Here is a 24211-nt window from a genome sequence, read left to right on the forward strand (position 1 = left end):
TGTGTGTGTGTGTGTGTGTGTGTGTGTGTGTGTGTATATATATATATATATATATATATATATATATATATAATTCATTTGGCTGAACTAGGTGAAATAGTAACATGACATAATTTACAGTGGAATAACTGGGGTTTTTGGTCTCTAATTTTCTTCCTAGTCACTTTAATGCAGAAACTGTGTTTCCTGTATACATAGGATGTCACATGGAATGTCCTTGGACATTTTGGCCAATAGCTCTTCCTTAGCAAGTGGCAAATCTTCTATATTAATAGACATAATCATTAGCAATGGTCTTGATATAGACCTTTGGTGTTTATTGATTTGTGGAGGAAAATGCACTTACAATTTAAAATGTTTTATAAATGTAGTAAAGCAATGTTTTTGTGTTGGAAAGATTAGCAGTTTACAAGAATCATTGCCCAGGGGACGCCCAACTGTATTTACGCAGTCTTCAGGGAGGCTCTTTCCATGTCCCCCACCTGTTGATTAAGCTAAGTGGCATTGCCTCCCCAATGTGCAACGGGAAGTTGCTGCTAACTGGGAGAGAAATAATGTTGAACACTGTGAAAGCCATCTAGTGCATGGCTATGAGCCTCCTCCCAGTAGATTCAAATCAAGGAAAAGCTTCATGAGAACCACCACTACTCTTAATGTTCCCCCAACAACAGCGAGAATATCCCTCTGGGCAGCTAAACCATGAAATCCCAACTGGATAGCCCCCCATGAAGGTCTTCCTCCAGGCACAAACCAAGAATGGGCAATTTGGAAGTTCTTGAACAGACTCAGAAGTGGAGTTGGCAGATCAAAAGCCAACCTGGCAAAATGGCAGCTACCTAGATAAATTCTCCACCTTGTGTGACTGTGTATGCTTGCCCACAGTGCCCTTCCTCATGCACAGAGGAAGAATTGCTCAAAGCCACAGACAATGTGGTCGCTGTTGCCTGTTTTTGGTCAACAATTATTTAGCTGCTTGTGCTCCATCTATTTTATTAGTTTTATACTTATTTATGCAATGCTTTTGATACAAAATAAATAAAAATGCAGAAACTAGTCCTAGATCCATGCCATGTGCTAGATAGAATAGTTTACTGAATCTTTTTGTGACGAATTTGTGATGTCACTAAAGAATAAGGCTTAAAACAAGCACTTGGTATACCTAGGCCAATTTTATTTACTGTATATTAGATCTGTATACGTTAGCTTTATATACATTAGATCAGAGGGGTATAATATATGGCTGATAAGCCTTGCAGGAACCATAGATCTGACACAATTTTAACTGAATTCTAGCGGCACCAGAAACAGTGGGTGGGGTATAGTTGATCCCAAGGGATTACAGAAGCCCAAAGAAATGTAAAGGATCAGTGACTCACTCCTGCAACCTATATGGTGATGATTGTTATTAATCTTTGATTCTCTTTGTAGAGAGTACAAATATGCAACTATTTTGGATTGAACTTTAAAAATTACACTATATAAAATCAAACCCTTATTCTTATTAAAGATTTTTGTGTTCAGCAGCCCTTAATCCTAAACCAAAATACACTTATGCAGACTGTAGAATTTTGGCATCCAATGGCAAGCAGTTGGAACTGTTTTCTGTTTTGGAAACTTTCTCACATCATCTGTATTAATTATCCCACATCTTTATCTATAAAGTAATTTAGTAGCCTTTGGGGGCCAATAAGGGGTTGTTTCCTTTATATTTAAAACATTTGGTACTGTTTTAGAATTATTAAAAAGGGTCTGACAGGCATGTAATACAAGCCTCAGGCTAAAGCTAAAGATTCATTTTGGTCAGAATAGTATTGCACATCTGGGCAGCTGACTATATCTGCCATCTGGCTCGCCTTTCTTTTTTCTTTTCCTTTGCCACTGATGGGGAATAAAAAGATAATAAGATATCACAAGTAAGGTATAAATTGTATTTGCTGGTTGGAGAGCTGAAAACGTTGGTTGGGAGTTGCTGCCACCTGCTGAAAGGGATGTACATATCTGCAACCCATCTTATACTGTAGCTCACTGCTTCTTAACCTTTGGGTCCCAACCCCAAATTGGTTCCTCTTAGCTCCATATTGGGATCATGATACATTTGGCAGCAGTAAAAGTTTTCTGAACGCCACCCATTTACCCCAATCTGTTAGCAACAAAGTGCAGTCTTTACAGTGGACTGTGCATAAAATGCCTCATCTGTACTCCACAAAAATGAAAAGCAGACTATTTAGCAAGCCTTGCAAATGCTGGTTTGTTATCAGTACATATTTTATTTTTATATTTATTTTAGATACCGATCTACCTGGGGCCGTATAAAAACTTCTTGGTCATGAGTGGGGAAAAACTTTAAGAAGCCATATTATAAATTACACAGAGAGTGTAAAGCCTTTAGATTAGATAATGTAGATTGTATATAGTTAAAAGTTTTCTGATACTTTGAATGTAGTAGTAATATACTTTCTTTTGTTCTAGAAAAAATATTTTAACTTTATTTTTGTTTATATGTTAGTTTGTACATTTATATATATGTTTTATATTGATTTATTTAAATACAAATTAATTTTTAAAAATATTTCTGGCTTTTTTGTTCAAATGTTGGCCCTTCCACAGGTGACTGTGACTTGCCTTTGGATTACACCCACATAGATCATAGAAGAAGCAACAGTGCCATAAATTTCCTTGTGTTAATGGTATCCTGAAATCCTTAGGTTTTATAAAGAAAAGAGGGATAGGAAGACATTGAGATTTTTTTTTCAAAATTCTTGTGTTTCTGATTTGGGGTGCACAATATAGGTCCTTGATTTGAAAAAGCTGAAATATATTAGTTATATTTTCTGGATTGTCTGGAAAAGCAAGATCCTGACTAGTTTTACCAAGTTACTGCTGGTGCTAAATGGCGCAATAACAAAACTGGAATGTTTTTCCTTTGTAAACATTTTGTTTTCTCGACAGCTGAGTTATATCGCACACATCTAGTGACTAGGTCTATCAACTTACCCATTATCATAGACACTGAAGCATGAAAGCTTTATCTGGAATTCTAAATCCCGAGAACATTTTGTGATTGTGTGTCTGGGTGTCTCATGTGTGGTAAGTTCCTCTTAGGACAATATTAAACAGACAGTACTGTGATTTGAGTTGCCTGTTTACACAATCTTAGCTTGCAGGAAATTCTTGCTCTGAGTTTTAAGATATAGGTTTATGTTTTGGGGTTTGGCACATTAAAATATTACTTTGAAGGTTGTCTGACCACAGCAGTTATCTGATTTAACATTTCCAGCTGTGCATCTTGTATCACATACGAAGTTACCAGGAAATTCAACTTTTGGCAAGTTTTCCCATCATCTGTTGAGTGTAAATGTAGTAGCTAAGCTTGTTTGCAACTAAGTATTGTTTTGCTATATGATGGCTCATTGTTTTGACAAAAGTTAACAAAATAGATCCTCTAGTGCTGCTCTCAGCACTCATCACGGCAAGCGTTCTATTGTATATATTGGTGAATATTTCAAAGTATGTGTGTGTGTCTACCTTCTAGCATTACTGTTCAGCTTGAAGCTAAGGAGGGAAGGTGAATAACCCTCTAGTTATTTTTAGTCTTAGATGTACTAAAACGAAACCCTTCTAGCTTTGCTGGAGAATTATCATGTATTGTATACCCATGTATGAAGGGCCACGGTGACACAGTGGGTTAAACCACTAAGCTGCCTGGAAGGTTGGTGGTTCGAATCTGTGGGACAGGGTGAGCTCCCATTGCTAGCCCCAGCTGACAAACTTGCAGTATGAAAACATGCAAATGTGGGTAGATCAATAGGTTCCGCTTTGGCGGGAATGTAACAGCGCTCCATGCAGGCATGCCAGCCACATGACCTAGGAGGCGTCTACGGACAACGCCAGCTCTTCAGCTAAGAAATGGAGATGAGCACCAACCCCCAGAGTCGGACTAGACTAGACTTAATGTCAAGAGGAAACCTCTATTTTTACTCATGTATACATCAATACTATGTAAAGTACATGGCAGGTTTGGAGGGCAAAATTGTGGATTTTTATGTGACCCATACATAAGTCAGAGGTTATTCCACACAGAGAGAAAAGCACCAATGCCACCTCAGGGGGTCTGTCTGACCACCATAGCTCTTTTGTCGCCCAGACATTAAAAACGCCAGTAGCAGAGAGAGTAGAGGGGGTTGATGCTTATTTTAGGTTTTCCTGAGATGGACTAATCCACTTAGGGAATAAGATGTCTCCTTTTTTTGATGAGAGTTAGGGTACAGTAGTAACATTGATGTGGATAAGTTGATCCAAGTTTTTTTGGGTTGATTTTTTTATTTAAAATACTAGACTTATACATAACTATATAGGATAAGCTCTTTGAATATGTGAATAGACAAAGCAGAGGCGTTGAAATCATCTCACCTCGCATTGAAAATAACCCCTTGTTCCTTTTCTCTATAGTTGTTCTCAACCTGTGGGTCCCTAGGTGTTTTCACCTACAACTCCCAGAAATCCCACCCAGTTTATCAGCTGTTAGGATTTCTTGGAGTTGAAGGCCAAAACACCTGGGGACCCACAAGTTGAGAACCACTGCACTAGAAGAAGGCAAGGATTGCTTCTGCAGTTACATTGCATTTTTTACATGAATATGTACTAGGAGCCTCAAAACAAAGCTCCAGTGCAAAATCAGAGATCAATAGCCAACAGATTTTGACAAAGATATCCGGCCTATTTTTTCTTAAATTCCGGTTCTAGAGCAAGAAGAGCCATAGAGACAGCAGGGACTTTTTCATACTACGTCATCATAGCACTATGCTTCCACTTTAACAGCAATAGTTCAGTCCTATAGGCTTCTAAGATTGGTAGTTTGTTTAGGCACCAGGGTTCTCTAGCTGATAATTTTGAATCCCTCTTCTTAAACTACAAATCCCATATTCCAGGGGATGTAATTATAGTAGTTCTGTAATTCCCCTTTGTTTGTGAAAGAGACCATGGTTTAGTCCTGTATGTTTGCTTATTTTTCAGAGGGCAGCACAGTGCTTTGCAAATAGAATAATTGGTGCTTGTTCAGAACAAATGAAATGGTAAGATTCAGATGGCCACAGATTTTGAATTGACTACCAAAGCAATCTGTAGATCTTCTAGAATTGTCAAATTTAGAATCTAAATGTTAAATGTGGACAGTATTTCTGATGTTGTAGGTGGAAACATAGGCTGAGCCAATGTGCGATTTTTGTAAATCTGCAACTGCCTGCCTTTGGTGATGGTTTAAAATATTTTTTCCTGGGGAAAATAAATGATAACGTGTAGTTTCTTTCACTCTTTCTTTAAATAACGAAACAGACTTTTACTGTGGACTTTTACCTTCAACTGAATAAAACAATACTTTCCTCTGCCCCCTCTCAGACATACAGGCCATTGTTGCCACTTGGATCTGGAAAAACTCCAGGAATGTTATAGCCTTGGGATATTTCCAGATGTTTTCAATTGAAAACCCACTGTCCCCACACACCATGCCCCTGGAAACATATGTCTAAACCACGTTATCCACTTGCATGAAAAAAAGTAAATTGAGGCCAATGAATTTCTTAAGATCAACTCATGTTCTCAGTTTCTGCACCTTGATTAACATTCAGTAACTAATGAAGTTCCTTCTTAAAAGTTTTTCAATTTAAAATGTTATCATTTTGTCATAATGGACAAGTAATAAAATTCCTTTCAAATCATGTTCTTTTTTGCTATAGAGGAAGGAGTTTTAGCTCGGAAATTTTGGACTTCGTTTTTGTGTCGGTCCCAGAGCTATTGGTTGTGGGAAAAATTTTAGGAAAGAAAAAAATAATTGCAGTTAGCAGGCACAATATGGCGCTGGTATTTGGCACATGGGAGAAATAATTGCAAGCTCCCTACATCAGAGAGCCTGAAAAATAATCTCTTTCTCTTCACACTCAAATATTGAATTTCTTTAGTTCTAAGATACTCTTTCCCCCCCATATAGACATCTCTAAAAACAGGGTGCATTTTAAAATTGTGGGTGGTTATTTTTTACACATAAAAAGATTTTTTTTCCTGTTTGTGGAACTGAAATTAGTGTGCATCTTATAATTGAAGATGCGGTATATACCATTCCCTCTGAAGTCTAATAAACTCCTCTTAACCTTCCCTGGTAGACACCATTCCCCACCACAACAAGTTTTATCTATAGGGGTTAAATAGCTTGTCATGGTTCAATAGGTGATTTCTGCACCGGTGGGAAGTTTCTCATCAACAAGGAGCAGTATCATAGTGATGAAGATAAAAAATTAGATTGGAGCAATATCTGATTTCACCATAGCTGTCCTAGACTGTTGTCATCATGGAGGAGACATAGGATGTTCATAAAATTTTCAGTGCATCTGATTTTTTGGAGGGTGGTCCAGAGAGCATTTCAGAACATTAATGCCTTTGCAAGGTCAATGAATGTCATATACAAAGGTTGATTTTGTTCTCTGCATTATTCTTGGAGTTGTTGTGCAGTGAAGATCATGTCTACTGTTCTTCTGAAGGGGTGGAAGCCATTCTGGGATTCTGGGAGGATGTCTTATAAATTTATATATTTATAAATGTCATTTTAAGCATGTTAAATAATATACCAAACATTTTAAAATAAATAATTTTAAAGCATTATTACAGTCTGTTGGTCATTCATTGAACTAGATTAGTAGTTCTCAACCTGTGGGTCCCCAGGTGTTTTGGCTGACAACTCCCAGAAATCCCAGCCAGTTTACCAGCTGTTAGGATTTTTGGAAGTTGAAGGCCAAAACATCTGGGGACCCACAGGTTGAGAACCACTGAACTAGATAGTTAATATCAAAGGGTTGGCTGAAAATACATCTCTCTTTCTTGAAAACACTTATTCAGGAAAAAGATAAGGATTTGCTAACCAAACCTTTTTTTAAAAAAATGTACAGATTATGTTTGGTCTTAGATGTGTTTAGTCCCAAATTTAATTATCACAAACATTGAGGAAATCCTTCGCAGAGCTATAAAAATATTTCAACTAGCTAGGAGCTAGCATTTAATATTTCTCAGATTAATAAATGGCAGCATTAGATTTATTGGCGTGGACAGTTTGGGATCACTCTAATCCCTGATTGTTATGATTGAGCCTCATGGCTCTGTTACTGACAGACGTGGGCGTAAGACTCCTCGAGAGTCAGATACTCTCGAGGAGCGAGAGAGAAAAAGACTGCGAGACATATTTGCAGCACCATCTGACGAGGAGTCTTTCGAAGGGTTTACGGAGAGAATGGAGGAGGGGCTGGTTAGCTCAGAGGAGGATGAGATGGATTGGACTCGGGTAAGGGAGGAAGTGGGTGCCACTGGCCATGATGGGACAGAAGATGAATGGGGACCTTCAGGATTAGACCCATGGTTTAGCTGGAGGGATGGGACGGGATCCACAGCTGGAGATGCTGTTGGGCGTAGTCAGAGGTGTTCCAGCTCTGACGAGGAAAGTGATGAGGAAACGCCCGGGTTAAGGAGGACAGCTGACAGTGATGAAGATTTGTAACTGGCATAAAATGGGGCTTGAGAGCAATTGCAAATTGCGTTGGGCAAGGTAATCTGGGCAAACGCTTGGGATCCGTGTGTGTGTGGGACGCTTCCCTGAAGACTTGTGTGCTTTCCTGTGCTGTGACCTTGACCTTCCGTCGTCTTCTTGACGGACGCCATCTCCTGCTTTGAGAACTCGGACTGAACTGACCACGGCTTGTCTTCCCCCCTTCTTGGACTTGGAAAAACTACAAACGTCTGCTTCTGGCTTTGATCTACGGAACGGAACTGGTCTACTCAACTGCTACAATCCTTGGCTGATTTACTCGTGTTGGAGATCCTGTCTGCTGTGTGTGTGGGGGAGCGACGCAAGTTACTCTAAGCACAGTGTTGGCAGCAGAGAGGAATCTGCTGCCAATTAGTTGCATTCTTTGTATCTTTTGTTCCTTGGCTTTCGTTTCGTTTATACCCAGGCTGAAGCAAGCAGTTTGTTTTTTACCCGGATTAAACTCCGGTTTAATCCGGTTTATCTTTTGAACATTTACTTTTGCCCCTTTTTGCTCCTAAAGGCAAAAACTGCCTGGCCCTTGTGTTTTACGGGCATTTTTGAGTTCTGTAATCTAATAAACTCTGTTACTTTGAATCTTGTGGCGTTCTGTCCTTGACAGATTGCCCAACGCCCATAAAAAGTTTATTGCAGCAATAAACCCGTCAGGAAGACGATGGATGAGTTAAGGGCCAAAGTAGACCAATTGCAAACGGCTTTTACCGTTAGCCAAACAGCTCAGGCTGTGAAAGGACATGTTTTGACTCCTGAACGCTTTGACGGAACCAGGTGCAAGTTGCCAACCTTTTTGGCACAAGTGGAGCTTTATTTTTCTCAGCTCAGTGCTCATGCTTTTCCTACAGACACTAGCAAGGTGGCCTTTATTTTGAGTTTGTTGACCGGTCCCGCAGGACAATGGGCCACTAATTTAATTTTGGGAAATGACCCAGTCAAGGACAATTTGAATAATTTCAAAAAGTTGTTAACTGATACTTTTGGGGATCCTCTCCGCACGGAGAACGCTGGGTGGGCTCTGTATCGGTTGAAACAGGGAAAGGGGACTGTTTTGGATTACTTAAATAAGTTTAACCTGTATCGCCACCAGCTGGATTGGGGGGAAAATGCATTCATGCTTTTATTTACTGCCGGGTTAAGTGATATGCTCCAGGATGAATTAGCACGCTTGGAGCCGGCTGAAAGCTGGGACGCCTTAGTAGCTAAGGTGCTGCGTTTAGACGCAAGGTTCGAGGCTCGTAAACACTCAAAAGCAATGTGTGCGCCACCCATGCATGTAACCAGGGCACCTGTGGTGATGGGGGAAGAGCCCATGGAGCTTGGGGTCTTTAAAAAGCTGTCTACAGAGGAAAAGAGCCGTAGGAGGCAGCTGGGCTTGTGTTTGTACTGTGGGAATGCTGGGCATTTTGCCAAAAATTGTAATGTGAAACCTTCCCAGCTTTCGGGAAAAGGCCAGCCCTAGTGCGACGTGAGTCCAACGCACTAGGGCTCCTCAAGCAGTCAACTGAGGGGAGGAAGCATGTTTTCGTACCCATTACATTATCTGTTGGGGGAAGGGAACTTGTTTCTACTTTGGCACTGCTGGACTCAGGGGCTACGGTCTCCTATGTAGATATTGAGTTTGCTAAGAAGCATGGCATTCCTAGAGTGCGCAAGGCATGCGACGTGTGGGTGGAAGGAGCAGATGGGAGACTGCTGGAGACTGGGGTGGTTAACCATGAAACCTCAGCAGTAACGTGGGAGGTGCAGGGAGTAACGGGAACGTTTGTGTGGGATATTACGAGCTTGCCTAGATATGATGTGATCCTGGGAATGGATTGGCTAGCTGTAGTAAACCCACAAGTAGATTGGGCAACACGTAAAGTGATCTTAAAGAGGCAGGATTGTTGCACTCTAAATGTTACTCATTCTGATATGGAGGGAGTGCCTGCTGAGTATGGGGAGTTCTCTGATGTATTTTGTAAAAGAGAAGCGGACAAATTACCACCGCACAGGCCATATGATTGCGCCATCAAGTTGGCAGAAGGTGTGAAACTGCCAGCAGGGAGGCTGTATGCCTTGACTGTACCGGAAAGGCAAGCTTTGCGGGAGTTTCTAGATGAAAATTTAGCCAAGGGGTTTATTCGCCCATCTAGTTCTCCAACTGCGGCACCGGTATTCTTTGTAGCCAAAAAGACTGGGGAACTTAGGTTGGTCTGCGATTATCGGATCCTAAACAAATACACCATTCGGGATAGGTACCCGCTGCCTTTAATCTCGGAACTGTTATCAAGGGTGCAAGGGGCTAAGGTCTTTACCAAGCTTGACCTGCGGGGGGCCTATAACTTAATCCGTATACGGGAAGGGGATGAATGGAAGACGGCATTTAACACGTGTTTCGGATGCCACGAGTTCCGAGTCATGCCTTTTGGGCTTTGTAATGCTCCTGCGGTATTCCAGAGGTTCATGAACGATGTGTTCAGGGACCTAATTGACCAATTTTTAGTGATTTATTTGGATGATATCTTGATTTTTTCTAAGGACGAGAAAGAACATCGTCAACATGTCAAGCAGGTTCTGCACCGACTGCGGGCTAATGGGCTTTTCGCCAAGGCTTCCAAGTGCGTCTTTCATGTGCCTGAAGTGGAGTTCCTAGGTCATGTAGTGTCAGGTAGGGAACTTAAAATGGACCCACATAAGGTTGACGCCGTCAACTCATGGCAGGAGCTGAAGACTAAGAAGGATGTACAAAGGTTCTTGGGTTTCGCTAATTACTACCGGGAGTTTATTCCGAATTTTGCAAAGCTCACGGTACCTTTGACGCAGCTTCTGCGCAAGAAACAGCCATTTGTGTGGGGGCGGGAAGCTCACGAGGCGTTTCTACAACTAAAGTCTAGTTTTCAATCGGACAACATACTAACCCATCCTGATGTTGACAGACCGTTCGTGGTAGAAGCGGACGCTTCTAGCTACGCGTTGGGGGCTGTATTGTCTCAGAAGGATTCCTCAGGGACCTTGCGTCCCTGTGGATTTTACTCGCGGCAACTAACACCCTTCGAGCAGAACTATACCATATGGGAGAAGGAGTTGTTGGCGATTAAGGTGGCGTTTGAGGTGTGGCGGCACTGGCTTGAAGGGGCACGGCACCAGATCGTGGTCAGATCTGATCACAAGAACTTAGAGCACTTGCAAACAGCAAAGAAGTTAAACCAGCGTCAAATCCGCTGGGCTTTGTTTTTCTCCAGGTTTAACTTCAAGGTGCAGTTCGTGGAGGGGAAGGCAAACTTGCGGGCCGATGCTTTATCCCGCAAGCCGGAATTTAAGACCAATGAGCAGGTAGTATGTCAGACCATCTTGCCTACTGCCTCTCTGTGTGTTGTAGATAATGAGCTTGGGTTACATGACCAGATCCTTGAGGCTCAGAAGGATGATGTGTGGACTCAGGAGCAACTGATGCTGCTCTCTGCAGGTAACCGTACCATACTGCCGCATCTCCAGGATCAAGACGGGGTATTGGTGCGTAGGGGGCAGGTTTACGTACCAGTAGGGACCCTCAGGTTGGAGGTGATTAGAGCCCACCATGACGAACCCATGGCTGGGCACTTTGGCAGGTTCAAGACCGTACAGCTTATCACCAGGAGCTACTGGTGGCCAAAGATGCGGCAAGACATTCTGCGCTTTTGTGACAGCTGCGCCGTTTGTCAGCAGAGTAAGACGCCTGTTGGGCGCCCTAGAGGGTTGTTATCGTCTTTACCTGTTCCGGAGAGGCCATGGCAAATCATTTCCATGGATTTTATTTCAGATTTGCCTAAGTCTGGGGGTTATACTTGTATTTGGGTGGTGGTGGATTTATTTAGTAAACTGGCTCATTTTATTCCTTGTTCAACCATTCCGGCGGCCCCTACGTTGGCCTTACTATTTACAAAGCACATCTATCGTTTGCACGGAGCACCCGAGGTGATTATTTCAGATAGGGCTCCGCAATTTGTGTCACGCTTTTGGAAACACTTCCATGAGTGTTTGGGGACTAAGTTAAACGTGTCTTCAGCTTTCCATCCGCAAACGGATGGACAGTCGGAACGGGTTAATGGGCTCTTAGAGCAGTATCTGCGTTGTTTTTGTTTAGATCAACCCACGGCTTGGGTAAAGTGGTTACCGGTGGCGGAATTTGCTTACAACAATGCGGTGCACACGTCTAGTCAGCATACGCCATTTGAGCTAACTTATGGTTTTCACCCACGGGGAGGTGTGGCGCCGTCGACCAATGTGGTCTCTTCGGACCCTGTGTACCGCTCTTCGGAAATGGCTGCATTGCATGATGTTGCCCGTCGCTTACTGTTGGAAGCTAAGGCAACGCAGAAGACTCAGGCTGACCGCCACAGGCAGGCAGGGGAGGAGTTGGAAGAAGGGGATTTGGTGTGGTTATCTTCCAAACATATTAAACAGGCTGGGGGAAAGTTTGCGCCTCGGTATTTGGGTCCCTTTCCTATCGTTAAAAAGATTTCTTCTGTTGCGTTTCGTTTGCGTTTACCGTCTAGTTTAAAGGTCCATCCAGTCTTTCATCGTTCGCTGTTGAAACTTGATACCTCTAGTCGTCGTGGTGCTATAGCGGAGGGTATCACTGCCACTTCTCCGCCATCGGGGGGGGAGGCCTTTGTGAGAGGGGATAGTGTTATGATTGAGCCTCATGGCTCTGTTACTGACAGACGTGGGCGTAAGACTCCTCGAGAGTCAGATACTCTCGAGGAGCGAGAGAGAAAAAGACTGCGAGACATATTTGCAGCACCATCTGACGAGGAGTCTTTCGAAGGGTTTACGGAGAGAATGGAGGAGGGGCTGGTTAGCTCAGAGGAGGATGAGATGGATTGGACTCGGGTAAGGGAGGAAGTGGGTGCCACTGGCCATGATGGGACAGAAGATGAATGGGGACCTTCAGGATTAGACCCATGGTTTAGCTGGAGGGATGGGACGGGATCCACAGCTGGAGATGCTGTTGGGCGTAGTCAGAGGTGTTCCAGCTCTGACGAGGAAAGTGATGAGGAAACGCCCGGGTTAAGGAGGACAGCTGACAGTGATGAAGATTTGTAACTGGCATAAAATGGGGCTTGAGAGCAATTGCAAATTGCGTTGGGCAAGGTAATCTGGGCAAACGCTTGGGATCCGTGTGTGTGTGGGACGCTTCCCTGAAGACTTGTGTGCTTTCCTGTGCTGTGACCTTGACCTTCCGTCGTCTTCTTGACGGACGCCATCTCCTGCTTTGAGAACTCGGACTGAACTGACCACGGCTTGTCTTCCCCCCTTCTTGGACTTGGAAAAACTACAAACGTCTGCTTCTGGCTTTGATCTACGGAACGGAACTGGTCTACTCAACTGCTACAATCCTTGGCTGATTTACTCGTGTTGGAGATCCTGTCTGCTGTGTGTGTGGGGGAGCGACGCAAGTTACTCTAAGCACAGTGTTGGCAGCAGAGAGGAATCTGCTGCCAATTAGTTGCATTCTTTGTATCTTTTGTTCCTTGGCTTTCGTTTCGTTTATACCCAGGCTGAAGCAAGCAGTTTGTTTTTTACCCGGATTAAACTCCGGTTTAATCCGGTTTATCTTTTGAACATTTACTTTTGCCCCTTTTTGCTCCTAAAGGCAAAAACTGCCTGGCCCTTGTGTTTTACGGGCATTTTTGAGTTCTGTAATCTAATAAACTCTGTTACTTTGAATCTTGTGGCGTTCTGTCCTTGACACTGATATAGCTTTGTAAGTACAAGCCCCCCTCTTCTACTTCTACTCTTTAAATTGTGGATATGGGCTTCATTTACTGAGATGAACTGATTGATAGCAAAGTAGTTACAGCAATCTGAATAGTTCTTTCCTAATCGTTTGTAGAAATCATGATTTGTTTTTCTTCATATTACCATTAGAGAACTTTTTTCTTTCTTTAAATTTAGATCACATATAACTTGTATAAAGCATATAGAGCAGTGGTAAACTGTCTGGGATTTCTGGGAGTTGTAGGCCAAAAGCATCTTGGGATCCCAGGTTGAGGACCAATGATATAGAGACATGTGGGCTGATACAAGTGTGTTGTGATCTGGTAACGTTTGTAGCATCTGTTTTGAAGTCCACCTAAGCAGCATTTGTTAATTATGAAATTAATTTGGAGAAAAAAAAGAAAATTAATATTTGATTTATGTGTCATTCTTCCTCTCTAATAGAAATCAAGGAGCATACAGGAGGTTCTTGGGCACCCTTCGTCTAAGCCAGTGGTTCTCAACCTGTGGGTTCCCAGATGTTTTGCCCTTCAACTCCCAGAAATCGTAACAGCTGGTAAACTGACTGAGATTTCTGGGAGTTGTAGGCCAAAACACCTGGGGACCTACGGGTTGAAAACCACTGGTCTAAAATATTCTAAATTAGTCTAATTTTATATCCAGTAAGACTATCATGGACCTTCAGACCACACCCTGGAAAGTTATGTATGTAACTCACCTGCAGAGAAGTATTTATTATTTTTATCAGATGCACTGAATAAGTACCTTAGTTAGTTACACCATACTAGCCTTTCCTTCAGTTCAGCAGGTAGGGGAAACACTTGGTAGGGAGGTAGAAAACATCCATGTGGGCTGATTATTATGCATGCAGACTATGAGTTATGTGTTGTCCATTCTGATCTACAGCATTTCCTATTAATCATTACAGTAGCAAAAGGACAGTAGAAGGAACACAGACACTTCCATTGGAATATGCTTTATTTTGTGGTGATTGTTTAGATCAGACTTCCCCCCACCCAGATGTCACCAATGGACTAATTGGTTTACTTGATCTCACCGTGACATGGATGCAGAAAATGATTGCGGGGAGAGATGCCTTTTCCAGATTTCCCAGAGAAAAGACTGAAAACAATGGCTTTGCTTCTTGCACTATAGCTCTTATTCTGTGGGTATTTAATTCAAATAATAACTTCTTAACTTTTGATGTTGTGCCAAAATACACAGTCACAGTTGAGTCTACAGTGGATTACACCATCGGAGTGGCTTGAGGGTTTGGAATGAAACTGGGATATAAACTGAAATTACTCAAGGAAACAGTTATGTTCCTTAATTTTGGCTGTCTGGCTTTTAAAACAGGCATTTGTGTGTTTTGTTTTGGAAAAATTATGAGAATTTAGGTGTCATTAATCCAAAAGAGGATAACGCTTTGAGACTAGGAAGTTGGGAACTAGTTGCTATATCAGATTGCATTTATTAACATTAATGAGAAAATTAATATTGGATATTTTCAAACCATTACTCTTTGTACAGGCGTTGTTTTATGTTTGAAAATGTTCCACATAGATAGCTCCTTGCCTTTTTTTTCACTGCAGTTACAGTATTAAGATTAGGTCTGAGAGCTGTATACTGGATTTGTTTCTTAGTTACACTGGAGTATACCTCAATCTTATACAGTAGAGTCTCACTTATCCAAGCTAAACGGGCCAACAGAAGCTTGGATAATTGAATATCTTGGATAATAAGGAGGGATTAAGGATAAGACTATTAAACATCAAATTAGGTTATGATTTTACAAATTAAGCACCAAAACATCATGTTTTACAACAAATTTGACAGAAAAAGCAGTTCAATATGCTGTAATGTTATGTTGTAATTACTATATTTACAAATTTAGCACCAAAATGTCACGATATATTGAAAACATTGACTACAAAAAGCCAGAAACTTGGATAAGCGAGGCTTGGATAAGTGAGACTCTACTGTACTTACAAACACAATCAAAGGGGTTGTGTTTTGGTGTTATAGTGTCGTGATTTTGATAGTTTAAAGTCTACTCTTGGTAAAACATGTAAGATCCATGCCAAAGATAAATATAGATAACCTCTGTGTTCAAAATAAAACTGCTTATGGGAGCCCAGAATCTCACCTTCAGGTCTATTTCCTACTTTACATTTAATTGAGTCATTTACATGGTTCAGTACTTCACATTCTGCTGCATTAAAACAGAGCTGCAGTTTGTTTTAAGATTAGGTATTTCCTGTTAGTTTCAAGGAGGCTCTGGTTGACATTTATTGCAAACCAGAGTGCACTCATTTTAATGAATTTCTGCAAAAAAATGTTGTTGGCAAAGACAGGATTAAACCTAAGGCTAAGTTGTAAATTGATATAATATCCTTTAGTCTGAAAAGAACACTGCCAATATCTCTGGGAACCATTCAGTCCTGTTTTCTAAAAGTGGGGCTTTCTCATAGAGTCCTTTTCCTAGAAGTAATCTGCTTGGAGACCTCACAGCTTGGAGAATGTTTTGAATGTCCACCCTAATTTAAAATTACAGATAAACTGATTGAGCAAAGGTTTTGGAGCACAGAAGGAAATGTGGTGAGTTCAGCAGTTAAGGCTGGGTCTACAGCTATTACTGCTAAATGAGTGCTCAATGTGAGCAAACCTAGATAGGACCCTTGAGGCTGAATTGATGTGCCAAGCTCTGTCTAAACAAGTCGTGCAGTTCGTTCTGAAAGCTATATGTACACTTAACTATTGTAGATACTTGTTTTTTGCATGGACCAATGCAACATATCACTAGTTCAGATATTTCAGGTCTTATGTATCTCATGTGTCGTTGTTTCCCACTTTGAGTGAAATTATTAATCTTGTTGACTTCAAAACATCATATAATGTATTTCAGTAGGGTATAAAACCACCAGGATTTAAGAATGTGTTGCAATTCCCAGATCCGATTCTGGAAGGTTCTTCTAATGAGAGAGAATTATGATGGGAAAGTCTGCAACTGCAAAAGACTTTTTTTGCGAATGACCAGTACTTAGGTACCATTTGCTACCATCAAGTTACTTGGTAACAAAGTATACCCACAACTGTGCAAATTTGTTAGGGACCCTTGCTATCCTACTTTTAAAAACCTGTTTTCAAAATGTCCCAATGTCTCTTTTCTCCTCCCACTTTCCTTCTCTCTACTCCGGTCAATTTCAGCAAACTGAATTCAAAGTGCAAGATAGTTTGCACTCGGTTAACTCAGAATCTTGCCCTACCATGTAGACTCAGGCAAAATAAACTGCTACGATCTCTCCTAGATTTTTGTTCTTCCTCACCTTTCCCATCTTGACCATACTCTGATGTTGTTTAGTCAAATGTGTCCTTGTTTTTGCCCATGGAATACTGGAAGGTATATTGGAGGGTATGAGGTATCTGAGCCTAAATGCCCTAAAATGCACCAGTTTCTCTATGATCTTGTAAAAAAAAAGCAAGATCAGCTCTGGATGGTACTTGGATGGGAGATCTGATAAATACCAGATGCTGTAGGCTCATCTCAGAGGAAGGAACTGGCAAAACCACCTTGTTTAAGTGAGTCCTATGAAATTTATGGATTGCCATGAGTCAAAAGGCAACTTGAAAACACACTCACACACACAAGCTAGCTGATTTTGTGTGTAAAAATAAATGTCAAGGGTTTTTTCTATCTACAATTACGATCTATTGTAAATAAGAACATGCTTGTAAAACTTCCATTTTAGAAAGTACAACTCTTCAAATATGTTGGTTCACCATTTCTTTCTGCTTGGGTTTTGGTAATTCTATTCTCAGCATATTTTCAAACAATTCCCAGTAGTACCACAAAGTAAACTTACAGCTTTGGGAAGACATTGTACATGATCTGGAGATATTTATAGTAGCATGATTCAACAATAAACCTGTATCCTTACTAAAAATATTCTTGTGAGCATTTTATTTCAATTTTATTGTGAAGTTAATAGTGATTTATATTTAATTCTGAGACTAGCCTTTCACAACTTGATGCCCTCCAGATGTGTCCATCAACATCACAGGAATTGAATTCTAATACAACTTGAGGGCCTCAGGTAGTAGAAAGTTGATGTGGAAAGTTGGAAGGAAGAGAAAATATTGTCAACGGTTTTGCTTGCTTCTATCTTGTGATTCCTTTAAACATGTGGGTGAGTTTACTATATAAACTCGTGTATAAGTCTAGAATTTTTTTGCAATGGGGATTACTTTTTCTCCTCCAAAAAAGAATAACCTTGTTTGCATTTAGTCTTCCTATTGTGGTCTATGGCTTCCTACTATGGATGGGTCAGAGCATAGGAAAGCTAGAATAATTATATTTTAACTAAGTACTTCATCCCACAAGAGCGGGGGGGGGGGGGGGGGAGAGGAATCATTTTCTTTTTGTGGCATTTTGTGGGGTTCCATCTTTAAAGAAGATGGAGAATTTACTCATCCACATCACACAAGATAGCCTCCTTCACTCAACCATTTCAAGAATGCCAGCACACCTTTTAAAAATATGTATCCGTTTTGAAGCACCACTTTCCATGGCATCGTTCCCCTTAAACTCATACACTTGATTTCTGCCAATATTTGAAATTCTCCTATTTCTACAAACTGCGAAGACGAGTCCCATGAACAACCACCAGAAGTCATCCAGCATTGTTAGAAGTGTGTAGAAATGAGTAAAAATGAAAGGAAACTTCCATGTGACGAAGTACTAAGAATTGGCATCTCCTAGGTTATTATATAGTTAAGCTTTACAAAACACTGCAAAGAATTGTATATGTTGTATTTCATTGACATTTGGATCCAGTTTTTATATATTTTTTTCTATGCAAGTATATGCCCACTGAGTATATACCAACATAGACTTTTATCTAGTGTTTCTTAAGGAATCAGATGTAGTGGATTTTTTTCCACAGTGCAAAGAACAAGTGTTGTCTTTGTGTCCTTTATTATTGCATTCGCTTAGTTTTCTGGAAAAGTGCCATAAAACATGAGTGCAGTGGCTCATAGACCAGCACTACTCTAGTATAGTAGCGCTGCTCTAGTATATAAAAACTGCAATGAATCAGTTAGGAGATTCTTTGCAATAGGATAGTACAGAATCTTTCCCACATTATTTATTTATTTATTTATTTACAGTATTTATATTCCGCCCTTCTCACCCCGAAGGGGACTCAGGGCGGATCACATTATGTACGTATAGGGCAAACATTCAATGCCCATAAACACATCGAACCGAGACAGAGACAACAATTCTTTGTTACACTAGACTAGTGGTTCTCAATCTGGGGTCCCCAGCTATTTTTGGCCTACAACTCCCAGAAATCCCAACCAGTTTACCAGCTGTTAGGATTTCTGGGAGTTGAAGGCCAAAAACATCTGGGGGCCCCAGGTTGAGAACCACTGCACTAGACTACAATAGTCATCCCTCTATCTGTTTATGCATATGGAGAATGTTCTGCTGTTGCATTTTTAAATGGGGTTTTTGAGAGTAGTTTCAGGGGCTTCAAAAGTAATGTCTAGGGACTACATTCTGCCCACTCTGACCTAGAGTATACCCATACTATCTCATTTTTCACCAAATCCTCTGTTCCTTTGTAAGCTTGCAACATTAGAAAAAGTGTGACAGCTTCTGGATAATTTCAATTCCTAGCTCATTTATTTAAATAATCTTCAATATCAGCACTTTCAAGTCAAAGTAATTAATATTTCACTGTATTCTGTGATACTCAAGCCCTTTATGGAGTACTGGGGTCATTTCTGAGAAGCTATTGTAAGGTGAAAATATACCAATTGGAGTGGGTTCAGAGAAGGGCAGCAAAGATGATAAGAGTCAAAATCTATGAGGAAATCTTGAGGGAGTTGGACAGTTTGACATGGTGAAGAATAGACAAAGGAGTGACATGGCTGCACTCTTTCCATACCTAAAGGGCTATCAAAAATGGAGAGGGTATAGGTTTGTTCTCTGCTGCTCCAAAGCATCATACCAAATCTAATGGTTTTAAATTACAGGACAGTAGATACTGAGTGAACATTAGAAGGGACTTCTTGGTAGTAAGAACAGTTTTGACATGAGAACCTTTTTCCTGGAGAAAAGTGATAGGATGCCTTTTTCTGGATGTTTTTACAAAGAGGCTGGACAACTACTTCCTTGCAACTTCATGATTTTATTATTTTGAGTTGCTATAGGTTTACTGTCATTACATATTTTCTGTTTTCTTGATAATTCCTTAAATGCTAAATTGTAAATTATGGACATGAATAAAATGAAATAAAATGAAAAAGTAGGTTATAATATCTGAGAAATGTTGCTGTGTAATCTGCTAAAACACAAGTCTGTTCTACATCAAATGAAATGTGTGTGTTTAAATATAGTGATGAGACCATGTTAATATTCTGTTTGAATAAGTATGTAGACTGATGGAACAGTGGATTTTCTTCCATCCATGGTTACAATAACTTTTGCAATATTTTTCTTATAACATCTGCTTCAGAATGTCTCCTTTTTTCCTGTCTGGCTAACAGCTCACAGCTTTGTAATGTGCTCTCATAAGAGAATACAGATGCAATGGGGAAGAAAGGCCTAAATTAACGTCATTCAGTTGCCATTTTTACTATATACTAGAGAATTAAGAAATACCCTGCAGTGTTGATGCATGATGTTGTTCTCTGTGGTTCTGTTTCTTTGCTTGAACCATACTTCATTCACATAAGGATTTTGCAGAGCCACAGTAAACAAAATAGATATATTGAACTATTTTAATGATCATATCAGACTGTTGGCTTTTTGTAAAGTTGGATTAATTTCCATACTTAAGCAAGCAAGCTATCCACATTGTACTAGTCACTAAACTCAAGGAATCTTGTTTGATTTTTGCAGATGTTTCATGTAAACTTGGTTGCCTTTCTTCCTTTGTTTTCATAGTGATCCAGCTGCTAAAGCTCTGTGGGAGTCCTTAATGAATCTCAAGCAGAAAGAAGCTGTGATGGAAGTGAGGAGACATCTAGTGGAAGCGGCAAGCAGAGAAAGTTTGCCAATCAAGATGAGCATGGGTAAGCTTGAAAAGCGGTTGCGTGCAGCTAACTTATGATGTGGAATATATCAACGACATCCAATCCTTATCTATGTCTGATCATGTAATGTTGAGTCAGAGAGTCCAAAACTAATCTTTGTGAAGCAACTTGGCTATTAATGAAGGTGAGGTTGTTGGCCATGTCTCTAGAGCTTGGTGGATTAAAACTTTATAGTAATTTTGAACAGTTTCAAGCTTGTAGTCTGCCCTGCAGGCTTATAATGAAAATATGTGTATAATGATTCTTCTTGTCTTTGGTGCTTTAAATCATGGGCTTAGGGAGATAATGGTGTGCAGAGATTTGTTCTGAGTGTGGAGATATTTTTATAAGAGCATATTGAATGTTACATTGGGTTGCTGTGAAGTTTCCAGGCTGTATGGCCATGTTCTAGAAGCACTCTCTCCTGACATTTTGCCCACATCTATGGCAGGAAGGGCGAAATGTCAGGAGAGAATGCTTCTGGAACATGGCTATAAAGCCCATAAAACCACAGCAACCCAATTATTCCAGTCATGAAAGCCTTCGACAACACATTAAATGCTATTTTGCTGAGTAGGAACCAGATATTCAAGCCCTTTGTGCAGTCAAGAATAAGCAGCTACTGAAGGCTTTTTAGTATTCATTGCTAATGCAAGATTTGAATGTTAACAACCTACAGTTTACCTTTCTGTTTACCATTATGATAAATCAGTTCTTTTCCCATTGAGCGCTGTAAACCACTCTTTCTGGAATGGGGAAAGGGTTGAGGTGGGAAGACGTACCACCATGTTGAACTGATAGTAGTTCCAAACAGTGCACATAAGTAATGCTAGTGCCAGTGGTAAACAGCACTGGGCCAAATATACATCCATCAGTCCACTATTTTGCAATGGTAATCTCTCCTGGGAAAAGTTTGCTATTATATAAATGCATTCTTGACTGCAATGGGGAAGGGCAGGATGGTTGCAATAGCCCTGCCAGCATCCTTCAGCAATCTGGTCTGTTTGGATGAAAGCTTTGTGCTAGCTGTGTACTATGATTGGAGCAGGATTGCAACTGCTTTAAAACTCCATTCACCCCTATCTGTGGCCTTGTTATACTGAATACGTACTCCACAAATATGTTTTAAAGAATCATGTTGAGGTTTGCACAAAATAGTCACAATACGAATAGAATTAGGTTAAATTAATTATCTGAAAGTACTTGTCCCTCTAGTTAGTCAGTAATTTCTCAGTTACTTCTGAGAAATCTGGTAACAAATTTGCCAAGGGGCAAGGGCATGTTTAGTGACCCGTATTAGCTCTAGTGATGCTTGGAGGTATCTCATGTAGGCCTGTTTTACATCTCCTGAAAGTGACCTCTTATGTTCCTCTCCTTGGTTGTCAGAAAATAATTATTAATCTCCAAGTAGTCAAGAAGGACATAGGATTATCAGGAGCCACTTGTGATTTCAAGCATCTTTTTAGCATCTAGCCATTTGAAACCCGACTTCGTATAAAAAACACAGATACTTGAATTAAAGTGGGAGTTTACTGTGTCTAATTTTATCTCAAAGGGTGCTTGAGAAATATTTTTCCACAAATACATGTTTTAACAACAGTGGCTTAACTCCAGTGGATTTCATACATTTTTTCATTTGACTTTTGGCACTTCGAAACAGCTTTTCCCCCCATTTGAATTCTTCTGTGTTGAAGACTGAGAAGAACATTAGTCTTTTCATTGTAAAGACCCAACTGTGTTAACAGTTTTAAATCATTTTAACCCCCCTTGTGAAAACTGGCCCTAGGCTAGTTTTGAACCAAGCTGGCTTTGTTAGCTGTGAAAGTGACAATGTGTAGAGGTAACTTGAAAGTATGCTATTGACTGTGCTCCTATATTTTAAATTGGATTTTAGCATATATGAACTGTTTTTCTAAATAAAAACAAATATAAGCACGTGATGTTGAGCTAATTTAATAGATATTCTCATCCTACTTTAAATCCAGGACAAAATTCTTTATTAGAATTATTACAATAATACTAGAACATTGGTTTTCATTTTTTCACATCAATATCTGAAAGTTTGGTGATCAATATTAAGCTTGGTGGCACACAAATGTACCAGATTGGATCTTTAGATTCAGGTTGAATGTAGGGGTATTGTGAAAAGGACAAGCACTCCAAGGCCAGTTTGGGTCATACTATAAAATCATTCAGGTAATGGCATTCCATGCAGTCATGCTGGCCACATGACCTAGAAGGCGTCTACGGACAACGCCGGCTCTTCGGCTTAGAAATGGAGATGAGCACCAACCCCCAGAGTCGGACATAACTAGATTTAATGTCAAGGGAAAACCTTTACCTTTAACTATAAAATCATTCAGGGTACCATTCATCTTACTACAAAATACCTCATATAGGCATGCTCTGTAGAATTGATTTTCAGCTGCTGGATTCTATGCTCTGTAAAACCACTTCTGCCCATCACCACCTTCAGCTAAACAGAAACTGGGCAGAAACCTCTTAATATCTTAGCTCTGTTATCAGGGCTGGCAATGCCATAGTTGTGGGCATCAGAGTGTATATCGATATTCTTCCCCGAATGCCCACCAAGTCTGCAATTTAAAAACCCTTTTCATACTTTCAAATGTTTTTATACATAAAGATACATAGATTCTGTCATGTTTGCATTTGTCTCATGGTCCTGCCAATTTGTCTTTCGTTGTAATAGTGCATAATCAAGTGGCCATTGTATGAAAGTTGCTGCAACACCATCCAGAAAACCTATCACTCAAAAAAGAGAAAAGAATAGAAACCAGTGACCAAACGAACTCATAAAAGCCCCCTACTCACTCTTGTGTTACCCAGACTGCAGAAACACATGTTGCTACTGGAAAGCAGTTAGTTTGTTGAGTCACAGTCTGGTTAACTTACGATGCAGTTCTGACAGTGTATGGCCCCTTCCACACAGCTGTATAAAATCCACATTGAACTGAATTATATGGCAGTGTGGACTCAGATAATCCAGTTCAAAGCAGATATTGTGGATTATCTGCCTTAATATTCTGGGTTATATGGCTGTGTAGAAGGGCCCTTAGATATACCTGAAATGCAACTGTTTCATCGTGGAAATATTTTGCCATTGTACTCATCTGATTACTTTTCAGTAATTTTGAAACTGCACCCGAAACTATTTACATTTCTTCAAGGTGATGCTAGACGTGAACAAAACTTCTGAGATGATTTTTTTCAGTTTTTATGTGAATCTCAATTTGCATAGCTGTGTAACATTTCTAGTTTAGTAGTCTTCCCGTGACAACAGAAACAAGCATTGTCTTTATTGGTTTAACTGATGAATCTTAAGATCACTAGCTTCTGAAAGAGTTGTTATGTGGCCTAAATAAGTCTTCACTTTCATTATTTTGTGTTTTGTATCTTATGTTTGTCAGTATTTTAACAGTAAATTGTCTTGACAGATAAGTACAATTTAAATGCAGTATGTATATAAAATAGAAAATAAAGATGATAGTATTAGGAACCTGTTTGAGAAAGCAACTTTCTAAGGTCATCCTTGTTGCAGAAATAGAATGAAATAAAATAAGGGGTAGAACTTTTACTTTTTAATGGCATGATTCACTTTAATTCTGCTGAAAACAACACTAGGGAAAAGTCCCAAATGTCTTTTAGGTATGCTAGTGACAGAAGGTAGGGGTGTATATGGCGTTGAGTGGATCTGATCTTCTGTTATGAAGAAGTAAAGCTAATATGGTGTCAAAGACAGAACGCCACCAAATAGAGTACAACACAGTTTATTGAGGTTACAGAACTAAA

General features: G+C 40.2%; 1 protein-coding gene across 1 annotated transcript in view; it reads left to right on the plus strand.

The window, feature by feature from the left end:
- Nucleotides 1–24211, plus strand: part of scfd2 (sec1 family domain containing 2) — a 202281-nt gene that overhangs the window by 11331 nt on the left and 166739 nt on the right. The window contains exon 3 of the mRNA XM_062981594.1: nucleotides 20274–20401. Coding sequence (XP_062837664.1) covers nucleotides 20274–20401 — 128 coding nt within the window. The remainder of the gene's footprint in view (nucleotides 1–20273; nucleotides 20402–24211) is intronic.

This window comes from Anolis carolinensis, chromosome 5 (genome assembly GCF_035594765.1).
Source record: "Anolis carolinensis isolate JA03-04 chromosome 5, rAnoCar3.1.pri, whole genome shotgun sequence".
NCBI lineage: Eukaryota > Metazoa > Chordata > Lepidosauria > Squamata > Dactyloidae > Anolis > Anolis carolinensis.